Genomic DNA, 13,304 nt, shown 5'->3' with positions numbered 1-13,304 from the left:
ACCTGCAGGGAAATTCTCCATTTTTGATTAAGACTGGAGAGAAAGAAATTCTCCAACACAACTTGGGGGGGGGGGGGGGGGAGACCTACACTACTTTTTATGCATTCATTAGCTTTCTAGAGGGTTTGTTTGTTTGTTTGTTTGTTTGTTCAGGACTTCCACGACCTTCAGCATCCCTATGTCATTTTAGAGCCCCTTTCCTACTGCCTGTCCCTCCCTGTTAGTGACATTGGCAGTAGGGTGAGGGTTGGACCAGGTGGTCGTCAGGGTCTTTTCCAGCCTTAATGATTCTAGGTAATGATTCTAGGATTCCTCGCTGGCCTCCCTCCCTCCCTTTCCCTCTCTGAGGGGCTGGGGTGAGGGAGCAGCACAGCTACACTTTCATCGTGGGGGACATAATTTGCCTCCCTCCTAGCCAGTTCACAATGCCATTTTCATGATCCTAATAACGGTGAATGGGCTATTTTGCCAAAACATTCACATTTTGCTAAAAAAGTTTGCTACAACACTCACGTGTTCCAACTCTCCCACCATGGCTGCAAGTTTAGGAGCGCTCTGCCCTGGCACAACTTCTCCCTTGCCTTTAACATAAATATTGGTACTGAAACCATTCCGGCGGTGCCTGGCTGTAGGGCAGCCGGCAGCACCTCCCGCTCCGCAACTCCACTCTCCGCCTTTTCCCCGGCGCCTCCCGCTCCGCTCCGCGCGGCTCCGCGCTCCGCGTTTCCCCGCGGGCCGCGCCGGCCCCGCCCCGCGGCTCCGGTTTCAGCCGCTGCTACAGGGACCCCCAAGATGGAAACGCAGGGGCTGCCCGCCGCGGAGGCGGCCCGGGCCCGGCCCGGCGCCCAACATGGCGGCCCCGCCGCGCCGCCCGCCGCCCCGCCGCCCGCCTGGCAACCGCCGCCCGCCGCCGCCTCCTCCTCATCCTCCTCCTCCTCCTCTTCCTCGCCCGGCCTCTACGTCAGCTTCCCGGTGCTGCTGCTGGAGGAGAAGCCGGAGCCCGGCTCCAGCCCGCTGCCCGGCCCCTGCGCTCCGCCGGCGGGGCCGCCGCCACCGCCCGACAGCGACGGGCTGCTGCTCGTCTTCAACGTGGTGCGCGGCGCCGCCGAGGCCGGCCCGGGCGGCGGGGAAGCGGGGCGAGACCAGCAGGACGAGGAGGAGGGCGAGGCCCCCGGTTCTTCGCCGCCGCCTCCTCCTCCTCCACCTCCTCCGCCGCCGCCGCCTCAACCTCCGTCCCCGGCGCCCCGCGAGGTGCCGGAGGAGGAGGACGAGGGCTCCTTCTCGGGCACCATCACCATCAACAACCAGAGCCTGGTGGTGCGCATCGAGAACGGCGTCCTGACGCTGGGGCCCGGCGCCGAGCAGCAGGCCGCGGCCTCCGCGCTGCCTCCTCCTCCCCCTCCTCCTCCTCCTCCTCCTGCGGCCGCCTCGTCAACCTCCTCCTCGTCCTCCGAGCCCCCGGGCGGGCCCCGGTCGCGCTCCCCGCCGGCCTTCCCATGCCCGGAGCCCCGCTGCGACCAGGCCTTTCCCCGCAAGCAGCAGCTGCGGCTGCACCGCCTGACTGCGCACGGTGGCGGAGGGGAGGAGGAGGACGGCCGGGGGGCGGCGGTGACGGCGGCCCGGCCTTTCGGCTGCCCGGTGCCGGGCTGCGCTTGGTCGTTCGCCACCGCCTACAAGCTGCGGCGCCACCTGCACTCGCACGACAAGCTGCGGCCCTTCGCCTGCTCCGCTCCCGGCTGCTCCAAGCGCTTCACCACCGTGTACAACCTGCGGGCCCACAGCCGCGCCCACGAGCAGGAGGCGGCGCACAAGTGCGAGGCGTGCGGGCAGCGCTTCCCCAGCGCCGCCCGCCTCGCCGCCCACCGCCGCCGCAGCCACCTGGAGCCCGAGCGGCCCTACCGCTGCGATTTCCCCGGTAAGGCTGCGCCTCGATCGTCCCCCGGGTTTTCGCGTCCTTCCTCGCACAGTGGGGCTGGCGCCTGATGGGGATGGCGTCTCCCGTCCCCCGCCCGCCGGTTGTTCTGCAGCCCCCGCTCGGTTTTCTTCCCTGCCGCCTCGCCTTCCCCCTGGGATCGCCCTCTGGGTCCCCAGGCAGGCTCCTGTTTCCCCATCGCCTCGGTTGTCTGGGAGCTTGGCACCTTCCTTACGGCTTTGGTAGCCTGAGGCCGAAGCACAGGTCTTTGGCTGTGTGCCCTATCCCGGGCTCTACACGTACTGATCACCTACCTTGTCTAAATAGCTATAATCTACGCAAATAACATAAACAGCACAAGCCTAGTTTTTTCTGTGTGTCCGGATGTACTATCCAGGAAGACAATGAAGGTCGTTAACTAAAACAAAACAACACGTCTTTCCTGAACTACTTGTGTATCAAGCTGATGCGCTGTTTCCCTTCTTTCCTCAGGCTGTGAAAGGACATTCATCACAGTGAGTGCGTTATTCTCCCACAACCGAGCCCACTTTAGAGAGCAAGAACAATTTTCCTGTTCGTTCCCTGGCTGTAACAAGCAGTATGACAAAGCCTGCCGACTGAAAATCCACATGAGGAGTCACACAGGTATTCATAGCGGCAACTTGCACCTTGGGGATGTACACAGAAGATAATGTGTGAGCAGTGAATTTCAGTTTACTGTAAAGGCTGATGGTCTTGAAGAGAGGGAGAAAGACATGAGTTACTTAAAGACAGTGAAAATGTTGGATTAGCGGGATTCTAGGAGTCCACTGGACATACTTATCAAATCTGAAATAACGATTGACATGCAAGAGATACAGCTTTTGGCATGTGAGCTTGCGCATAAAAATTATCCTGGCTCTATTCCCAAGTTCGTAGACATTCAGATCGTTGTGTAAATTCTAATCTTGTCCAAAATAGATGGTAAAAAAGAATCTCAGAACACATAAAATGTCTGTGCTAAGATTTGGAACAGCACAAAGATAAATTTCAACTCAAGGCAGCGCTCCTGACTTGGGAGGACTACTGCCAAGCTGAAATCCAGCATTTTAGTGTTTTACGGACAATTTTGTGTACTTGCTGCTGTCTTCTGTTTTCCTGGTTTCATGGCTTTCCAGTGTGTTTCAAGAAGTGTCACTTTAAGTGAAGGTTAATAGAAGTGGTGGAAACTAACTTCAAGTACGTGGTTGTGCTGTAATTGACGTATAGTAACAGGTCATGAAAACAGGAAAATAATCCTTTCGGTCATGTTTCTGTTTTGAACAATGCAGTCACTGGTTATTGAAGCAACTTCAAGATAGCTGTGGGTTATTTGGAAAGAGTATTTGGGAGAAAATCAGGAGAACACTGGGGAAGGTCTGGAAAACAAGGGAAAGGTAGGATGGACCGTGGTTGCTGAATGGAAAAAAAAAGAGAGCACAAAACCAGGAAAGACCATGTGTTTTGACAAGCACAAGGGAGATTGATAATGATCTGTGCTCTCACGTGTGTCAGAAAAGGCAAAGTCCCAGTGTTAAACAACGTTCAGACTTCAGGAGAGGGAAGGGGGCATCACTACTCAGAAATTATTTGCCTTAGGGGGTGGTCAAGTCTTCTTGTCTTAATCTTACTCAATTTAGACAGCTTTTGAGATTTCTTGATAGCAGTGTGTAGTTTGGTATTAGATTATTAATGTAACCTTTCTTTGCTTAAGGTGAAAGGCCTTTTATTTGCGACTTTGAAGGCTGTGGCTGGTCTTTCACCAGTATGTCCAAGCTGCTGAGACATAAAAGGTAGCCTTTTCTGGTTATTTCTAAGTCGCTTGCTGTTTATTATTATTTTTTTTGTTATTATTGCAGTAGTTAAGCAGCGGGTTTAATCTTGCCATTGGTGGTTTCCTTCCTTTGTAGGAAACATGAAGATGACAGGAGATTTATGTGCCCAGTAGAAGGCTGTGGGAAGTCCTTCACAAGAGCAGAACACTTAAAAGGCCACAGCATAACCCACCTTGGTACAAAACCATTTGAGTGTCCAGTAGAAGGTATAGTTCAACTTTTGCATTAACTGATAATTGGTGTATATATAGCCCAAAGGTTGTGTGCTTTTCCCAGACACAAGCTAGCTACAGGATCAGAGAAATTTAGAGTCAGCCTTTTAACTGAGTTTGAAGAGTTAAAACAGATGTAACTGAATTTGAGTGATCACTTTCAAATTTATGGATTGCCAAGAAAACAGTGGTTCTTGCTCTAGGCTTATTTTTTTCTTTATGCTAAACAAAACTGCTTTACTCCGGAAAATCCTACTTCTGATGCTCAGTTTCTGCAGCTCAGATTTATGACTTGATTCATCAAAAACAGTGAAAAGTGGTACCATCCAACACTTCCAAGGCCCCATTTTGCTGCTGTGACATGATCTTGGGTGTTCAGTGGTTGCTCTGTGATCGGCTTTGCTGCTAGGATGGCTGTGTGAGTGGTTTCTGTTGTGGTTTATGGTCACATGGGAACCTAACTGACGCTCCGAGTTCCTTAGCACTACATCCATCACTTCAGTAAGATGCCAGGAATGTAAACGCTTTGGGTCTGATCTTGCAAATTCTTCTTCACAAAGTAAAACAGCTCTACTTAGTGATTGTTTCTCCTTTAATGTTTTTTTCCAGCAGCCAGCATGAAGAGTTTTCACTCAAGATGATGTAGTAAGGAAGGGATGTACTTTACACTGAATGATTTAGCATTTCTTGTCGGAAATGAGGTTGCTGAACTATTCTACCCACTGAGATATCCTCAGTGTAAAACAAGAAAGGGTATATTTGGCTTTCTTCTGATTCCTCTGAACCTATGTCCAGATACTGCAAAGCAACAAATAGAGCCTTCAGAGCTATTTTGATTTGTTCTGTTAAGAAGCTAAAAAGAAACATCAAATTGAAGGTAAATGAATCTATAAAGCCTTCTGTATCTTTTTGCAGGCTGTTGCGCAAAATTCTCAGCGCGTAGTAGTCTGTATATTCACTCCAAAAAACATCTTCAGGATGTGGACTCGTTAAAGACGCGTTGCCCTGTATCAAGCTGTAATAAATTATTCACTTCCAAACACAGTATGAAGACTCACATGGTCAAACAGCACAACTTCAGTCCAGGTAACGTTTCAAACTGTGGCGAGGTGTAGTTAAACACCTAAAAGTTTCTGAAAGCTTCTTCCTTTGATTTTTCATATTCTTTTGTCCCCACTGTCTGATGAAAGGGGGCCCGAACCCTGCCCAAAAAGATTAGTTGCATTTAGTGTACTGTTGTTATTTTACCTTCACTGTGTTCCCCAAGAGCAGATGATAGTATGGTCTGTTCGTGCATTTTCTTAGCCATGTTTTCGTGTCCTAATAGCTCCTTTTCCTGATAAGTCATGCCATTTTCTTCTTTGTTTGTCCTAGCAATTAAAGATGTTCAAACTTCTGTATTCTGTTGCAGATCTCCTAACTCAGCTTGAAGCAACCAGCTCCCTCACACCCAGCAGCGAACTTACTAGTCCGGGACAAAGTGATCTCAGCAACATAGACCTCGTGTCCCTGTTCTCCAACGTGTCAAGTAACAATTCTGGAATCGCAACAGATATGGCGTTAGTGAACTCTGGAATAGTCACAATAGATGTTGCTTCGGTGGGCTCAACTCTCGGAGGAAACCTGCCTGTCAGTAACAGTTCTTTAAGTCAGGCGGTTGATCCCTTGATACTGGTGGCCAGCAGTGATATGCCGCAGAGCCTGGACAGTTCTCTCTTGCTGGGAACCAGCACAACAGTTCTACAGCAAAGCACTTTAAATTTGGATGATGTACAGACTGTCAACGCAGAAGCCTTGGGTTCGCTAGCGTCTCTGTCAGTGAGGAATTCCAGTCAAGATGTGCACAGTTTGACGTCCAGCAATAATTTAACAATTGACACAGCCACTTTGACTCCTTCTAGTAGCCTTGGTGGTACCAACGTGCCTGAGTTACTAACGCCAACTAAAATTGAACGGAATTTGCTTCCCAGCTCGGACGTTGTTGGTCAGCAAGAGGGCAGCAAAGTAGTGACTCAATTTGTTTTCTCCAACCCTCCAGGAAGCTACAGTGCTCAGAAAGAAATGGATCTTAGCGCAGTCACTGGCAGCTCATTTTTGGTACGCAGCAGCTATATTCATTTACCCTTAGATGAGTAAGACACCCTGAATTCGGGGATATCCATTGCTACTTACACCTTATAGGCAGACTCTTTTCTTGGAGTTTGCAGGTGATGTGTTCTGGCTTTTTTTTTTCTTGGATGAAAGATGTAAAATGTTATGTTGACTTGTGTTGTCAGAAGTAGAATCAACGTGGTGATAAGTTCTCTTAAGAACAATTGGAATTCTGGTGGTGAGAGTGAAAGGAAAACCTTTCAAACTAAGGGATTTTAAAAATACCCATCCATCTGAGGATGAAATGGGATGTACAAGAAAAACCAAGAACAAGATGTGGTACCTCATGGAAAGATTAGGAGAGTAACTGAAACATTTTCATCTCGGTCCTCATTCCCATAGCTGTTTCAAATAGTCATTCCTTCCCGCTTTATGATGTTTTTGGAAGCCTGTTTATTTACAGCATGAAGTATTTTTTCTATTGTGATGTTTACTGTATTAAAATCTGAAAGCTTATAAATATGGAGATAACTTCATTTTGTGTTGAACTCCAAATACTAACTACACGCAGGTAAGTTATTGAAACCCTAATCTGAACAGCATGGGAAACTGGAATTCAGTGTTTGCAGTATTAAAGATAACCATGACAGGGAACTCATTGGTCTGTTCTCCTTGTCATGGTTTGTTCTTGCATTCAAAACACTTTGCACCCTTCCCTCCCCTCCCCCCCGCTTTTGTTTTCTCCCCTTAGGAGAGCAGTGGGTCAGCGAGAACAGACTACAGAGCCATTCAGCTAGCCAAGAAAAGAAAACAGAAAGGGAATGGGAGCAGCACAGGTGAGAAGACGCTCGTTTTGTTAAATTTGTTAAATACAAGTATTTAGGGGTTTGGCATTGAGATAGGAGCAGATATCAGAGTACATTCTTAAGTACCCATCCATTTATTGGTCGTTAAAATAATTATGCCTATGGTTTGCCATCTGTTACTAAGAAAATCACGTTCTGTGGAATATCAAATTCACAGTAAGTTTACAAAGGTTTGCACCCTGTTTTCTGTGATCGTTAAAAAGATACGATCCTTGCATCTCTTCATCTGCTTTTTATTTTTTTCTTTTATTAAAACAAACAGAAAAAAGGTCTCTTTTGGTCTTACCTTGTGGGTTCTCATTTATTCTGTACAAACAGTGAAAAGATCAGCTGGATTTCTCTTGCTTCTGTTTCTCACTTAGTAACAGTGTTTATGCAGTGTTAAGGAATTCATTTTTTCAGTTACCCAGAAATACTCAAACCTCTGTTAGATTTTAGTCTTGTAGAGAGCAGGATGAAATTTAGGTCATAATTTCAGATGTCCTCTTTATCTTAAACAGTAGTTTGACTCAAAGCTGTCTGGTGTGAATATACACTATTACTTTGTCAGATCAAATGTGTTCCATGGCTCTCTAGGCTTGCACAGACTTAGGCATTTGAATTATGCTTACCCTTGGGGCTGGTGTGGTCTTTTATACATTTATATGTAGTTTAGTTCTTCCTTGCTGCCTCTTCTACTTCTGAAAGTAAAGGTGATAATTTGTAAGGTAAGTTAAGGGACTAGTTCTAATTGGGCACTGTCACGTTTCTGTACCTGTAAAAGCGAGAGCTGCATGTGCTGTGTGGTTCAGCAAATCATCATGCAAAAAGATAGCTGCTTTATGAAGCTAGTTCTAAGTATGCTTGTATCATCAAATGTGTGTGTATCATCAAATATATCTTCTGAACGTTGGTTTAAACAAATGATTGCACTTAATCTGTACCTGTTTATGCGATGGCCTCAGAAAATGCCTATTTCCTTTCTTGAGTCTTTCTTGACTCCCAGTGGTCAACTTTTCACCAGCTGTTATTGCCTTAATGCTACTATGTGATTTTATTTCTAATTAGGCTGAATAAAAATTGTAGAGAGAAATTTATTTTTAAAATGAATTTACCAGAGTCTTTTATTTACTATAGTTTAAAAAATAATCCTATCATCTGGTTCTTCTTTGTATTATGTTTATTTTGACTGCATTTGTGGTTTTCAGACCATGATAAAAGAAGCTGGTTCATCTCGTTTTAAGCTGAAAATAATTCTTAAGGTGGTGATGGGTGTACTTCTGTAGTACTTCTGTAGCCTATTCTAACAGTCCTTTTTTTTTCTTTCTGGAAGTATGCAAGCTTCGTTGCTTCACTGTGTGTTTTTTTTCAGTTTGGAAAAATTGTGTACATGACTTCTCAGGAAATGAGTTGCAAAATTAAAAATAGAAAATGCAATTCTAGTTCCTAATTCCTCTCTATAACTTCACAAATGTGCTGGTATTTCTCTTCTACCAGAGGGGAGAGCCCTAAGCTTAGCAATTTGTGATGTGGTTTTAATGGCATTCATGTAAAAAGATAACTTGTTCAGTCAGCAGTTGGAGTTCATCAGCTGATTTCTGTCTGGCCTTATAGCTATCAGATGGTGCTTGATTATATTGCACTGTTCCAGGCATTTGCTATGTAGTGCTAATTAGTGGTGTGGTGTAAATTAACTGCGTAAAATTGAAAAAGGTTGCAAGAAACTTTGGCAAATTGCTTCTGACTATCTAAATATTAAACCGTCTTTTTCAGGGGCATCTGGCTCTGGTCAGAGGAAAAGCAAGGGTGGTAAAGTAAGCCCTACTAACTTTTCATCATCCAATACTGGCAGTCGACTGGGTGGCAACATTGTTCTGCCAAATGGGGGACTGACAATAAGAGACCCTGCCACTGGAGCACAGTATGTGCAAATTCAGCTTCTTCAGGTAAGAGTTGAGGAGGACAAATGCTCATCTCTGTTACTTGAACTAGCATGTTTATAGACGAATCTAACTGACTGTGAACTCAGGCATGACTGCCCCTAGAGAAACACTCTCCTGGAAGTTTATACAAATGTGGCTTTGGAGAGGTCTAGAAGTGCCTGAGAACAGCTGGTGCAGTCATGCAACAGCTGGGGCCAGAACCCTGATGCATTGCACAAGTGGATAAGATATTTTTATTTGGTTTAGTGCTAACATTCAGTCCAGTCTGGACCATATGGGCCAGACTGTAGGGAGCATCCTATTCAGCTTCCTAAGCTGGACTTTTTCCTCTTTGAAAAAAGAAAAGTCTTTCTCTTTGACAACCCACTTCCATTACTGTCCCTACCTTCCACCAAAATTCTTACATTGTTCTATCTTTGTCACATATACAAGGTAAATAGAACTGACGTGAAAAGTTTCCTGCAAAATGAAGTTGCATCTAAAACTGGTATTCCTCTAAACTGTTGACATAAAGTTTGACTTTTTTTTCTAAAAATGCTTAATAATCCATGTGAGCTAGTTAGTGGAGCATATTGGGCAGTACGTTTTTGGTCTGGTGCATATCTTTGTATTATCCAGAGAGAAGGTAAGTTCCACTTTATTCCTAACAAGGATATTAGGTATGGAGGAAGCTATGGGCAGAGTTTTTCCCTTCTGTCTTTGATGGACATAAATATTTGTAACATGTCTGTTAAGAATCATCTTCATGCTACATAGTGAAACTTACCGCTTATTTCTGAGCCATACATTTGATGCAAGATGAACCATTTCTTCCTTTTCAGATCTTGACGGTTTTCTGAATTGATTATAATAGGATGATAGGTTGTGTATTGAGCTAGGTTTGGATTTAAGTGGTAATTAGCTTTCTACGTATCTTGGTGGGTTTAGGCTTTATACTAGTACAGAGCAGTTGCTTTATCAGATCTTTTAAGACTCTAAAGTTGATGGAAATTAGCTGTATTGTGCTGAGATGCTTCAGAGTCTTGTAATTGCGTCATGTTTCTGCCTTCGCAGGATGATCCCTCAGGAGAGGGAGATTTACCCTTTCAGCTGAGCTCTCAGTCCTCCTCATCACATTCTCAGCTTACAGTGGATTTACCTGTTCACATACTTCAGGTACAGCATGTCAAAGCTGCTGGGTTTTATTGGCTTCCTTGAAAGTGAATATACCTTACTGTGAATGCTGATGTTCTGCCTAATGGAAATACCTCATTTTCCATTAGGAGTTGAGAACTGAACCGCAAGATTTATCTTATGTATGTTACCAACCTGTGACACATCACAGCCACTTGTTTTTCTTCCTCTGCTACTGAGCAATTAATAACTAAACATTACTAATTTATCACTGAAGTGCCACATTCTTGTTTTTCTGATCCCATTCTGCAGATACAAAGTATGTCAAGAAAGAGGATCAGAATTGATGTTCTGATCCATAACAGGTTACATGAAGGGTGGGAAGTGGGCAATAAAATCGTGATCCTAGACGTCAAAGAGGTATCTATGTGGGAATGGCTGTTAGATTAAAGTCTGCTCACTTCTGCAATCCTTAGTTTCATTGCTCGCTAACTACTGAGTCAGTGGAAATTTGGTTGTTTGAATGCAGAAAGCTTCATACGGCTCGGTGTCTTGCTGCTAGCATTAGTATTTCATTATCTGCTGTTCTCATAAGCTCGATGAATATGAGCAGCTGAGAACCAAGCAGCAATGAGTGATTAGCACCTACATATACTTGACCATGTGAAGCTATGGTTTTGTTAAACTCTGCCATGCAGTATTCTAAGTGTGTGTGTGTCTTGGATAGAAAATAATTGTATTTGGGAGAAGCACCATGCTATGATAAACGTAGAAGTGCAGGAGTACTAGGATCGTTGGCTGTGTTAGAGAGTTAACAGACAAAAAGCAAATAGTCAGTGATTTTAAATTTTATCTCCCTTAGTAATATTCATGTGAAATTTTCCAAAGAAAAACTGGAGTGGCACTGTCTGAGTGGGTCCCCAAAGTAGAACTTCGGGTTTCCTCTAAACAGTTGAAAGCATTTCTCTGATCTTGGATAAATGTCAAGGTAGTTTTAGGGATAAGCACTAAGAGCATCTAGAGGTGAAAGCACTGAACTCTTCATGCTATCTGTTTGCTTTAACAGGAGCCACACAATTCCACTGAAGATGATGCAGGTTCTGATAACTCTCAGTTCACTGGAAGCACAATAAACTTACAGGATCTGGAGTGACCGTTACTAAGAACTATTACTTGAAAACAAATTGGGCAATCAAGTATCGAAAAAGTGAGATAACTGTTTGGGTCTTTTTCCGAGGAAAATGTGAAAACTAGGAGTACTGGACTGTGGTTGCACTCTTTGCAATTTGCTAAAGACAGTTACAGCTGAAAGATTTTCTTAAAAAAAATGTAAATCCTACTTGATGTGCCTGTGTAGTATATAACCTGTCTGCCTAACGGTCATGGAGACTGAGGCAGGCTGCTGTACAGTGTTGTTTCAGGGAGAAGTACTGTATTAAACTTCAAACTGAGGTAATATTTACTGTTTTCACAGGAAAGCAAGTATTCTACAGCTAACAAGTACAAATTTATAAATCTGCCTATGACAGTTTAAACTTCCCTTCCATTGGTCTCCGGCTGGAACCAGTGGCATTGAGGAATTAAAAGTTAAATTTGAGGAATTAAAAGTTAAAAGTATTTTACGCGTGCACACACACAGATTGTTTTGGCCCCTGTGTTTTGGCAAAAAACTGGAATAAAATGTCACATGTAACAAAGTTAATGTCCTACACCATGAAAACAAAATGCTCTAAAGTCTTTGTTTTAGCAAGCTAGATTCTAAATGTTAACTTAGCTGTGAATCAGTTTGTAGCTCATGTTGAGTTTCTCCCTTTCCTTGCTCCTGCATCCCAAATTATCTGCTGAATTCTTCCAGCAAAACTTGAAAAAAAGAACTGCAATAGAACTGTACTCACTCTAAGTGATTAGCAAAGACTCCAACAGTGTCTGAGAGAGGTTAGTTTTATCTTTGTGTTCCCTTTTTTGGGAGAGATGTTGACCGTCACATAAATTTTAAGCACCTTGATTATCTCTCATCTATGAACTGCTGCCAAGTTAGCTGTAAACTGGCCACTACCTTTTTTTTTTTTTCTTTTTCTCCCCTTTGTTTTTTTATGGAACACTGTTAACACTTTTCGTTTATTGGTATCACAGAGCATCACATGCATGTGGAGCTTCCGTCTGGTTTACAGAATATGCAGTTGTTAGAATATGTTGGGAGGGGAAAAGAATTGTTACCTAGTAAGATTTGTCCCACTGAAAAGCTGCAGTTTATGCCGGGGGGTGGGGAAAGAGGTTGTATGTACTGTACTTAACTGTATTGGATTACAGACACCTAAGTAAGTTTAGGGTTGTATGGGAGGGGAAAAAACACCATTTGGTTACATTTTAAGGTGGAAATTTAAATGTTTCTTACGGTAATGTACTGAATGCCTATAAAATTATGTATAGGAATTTGATAAAAGGGTGTATGTACTGTTTTTTATTCTCAATGAGGTGTGTGTATGCACGTATGTGTATATTTTTTATGAAATAAGATGTCATGCAGAAGAACGTTGTGATCTTTCTAATCTTGCACATATTTATTTATTTTACAGTTTTACTGATGTTGAATTCACACGAGGTCATTCAGAAATGCTTTTACTTCCTGTGCCTTTTGAACTATGTATGTGTCCAGAAAAATACTTTTTTTTGGTTGATGGGAGAGGGCTGGGGGGGAGTATACAGGTTACGTTTAACTTCAGGTCCTGGTTTGTAGGCAGTATTTTATCTTCTGGTTGAACCAATTTTTATTTTTTCTATCTTTTGCTTAACTATCTGAGCACTGAGGTCTCTCAGTTCGCCTCATCCTGAGTTTACAGCATATGTCCAGGGAATCTCATAACCCTCTCATGTGGGGTTTCGAAACCAAGCTAATTGGTAGGGGATATACTTGATGGCTCTGACCACAGCATAGAATCCACTCCTGAGAAGTAGAAGGGTTGAGGAGGAATCATGCTGAAGGGACTACTGGCTCTTTTCATAGCGGTCACCATGATCTCTCTGGAAGCTGAAACTCCTCAAGCTCCCATTGCCTGTGTTAATCTGTTTTCAAGGACCATACCAGTTCTTAATCTAATAAAATGGCCAAGGAACACTCCATCTTTTTATGGGACTTGCAACTGAATCTTTATACTTCTGAAAATGTACCTCATTCAGCTTTGTAAATGAATGTAAAGCGCTAACCTCTGGGGGCCAAGAATTGGATCGCTTGGCTTGAAGTCCATTGCTGGCAATGGATACCCGAAGAGCTGCTGGTGCAAAAGGGTTAATAAAGCTTTTTTTTTATGGTCAGTTTGTCACTGGGTGGTGTTCTT

At 44.0% G+C, this 13,304-nt stretch overlaps 1 protein-coding gene across 1 annotated transcript; it reads left to right on the top strand.

The window, feature by feature from the left end:
* The first annotated feature begins 660 nt into the window (after nucleotides 1–660).
* ZXDC (ZXD family zinc finger C) lies at nucleotides 661–13,281 on the top strand. The gene is made up of 10 exons (XM_035337371.1): nucleotides 661–1,915; nucleotides 2,405–2,557; nucleotides 3,645–3,723; nucleotides 3,841–3,971; nucleotides 4,893–5,063; nucleotides 5,389–6,074; nucleotides 6,820–6,904; nucleotides 8,687–8,859; nucleotides 9,910–10,011; nucleotides 11,036–13,281. Exons 1-10 carry the CDS (start codon nucleotides 793–795, stop codon nucleotides 11,120–11,122), a joined length of 2,790 nt encoding a protein of 929 aa, XP_035193262.1. The 5' UTR covers nucleotides 661–792; the 3' UTR covers nucleotides 11,123–13,281.
* The last annotated feature ends 23 nt before the right edge of the window (nucleotides 13,282–13,304 follow it).

The sequence above is a fragment of the Oxyura jamaicensis genome, chromosome 12, assembly GCF_011077185.1.
Source record: "Oxyura jamaicensis isolate SHBP4307 breed ruddy duck chromosome 12, BPBGC_Ojam_1.0, whole genome shotgun sequence".
In the NCBI taxonomy this organism is placed as follows: Eukaryota; Metazoa; Chordata; class Aves; order Anseriformes; family Anatidae; genus Oxyura; species Oxyura jamaicensis.
Note: the sequence above shows the minus strand (reverse complement) of the source record. Positions and strands in the feature narration are given on the sequence as shown.

Excerpts from the sequence above, each read along its gene's own strand:
- ZXDC (XM_035337371.1), top strand. The coding sequence starts at position 793 with ATGGAAACGCAGGGGCTGCCCGCCGCGGAGGCGGCCCGGGCCCGGCCC. Across the intron at positions 6,905-8,686 it reads AGGGAATGGGAGCAGCACAG|GGGCATCTGGCTCTGGTCAG; the intron begins GTGAGAAGACGC and ends CGTCTTTTTCAG. Across the intron at positions 8,860-9,909 it reads TGCAAATTCAGCTTCTTCAG|GATGATCCCTCAGGAGAGGG; the intron begins GTAAGAGTTGAG and ends CTGCCTTCGCAG.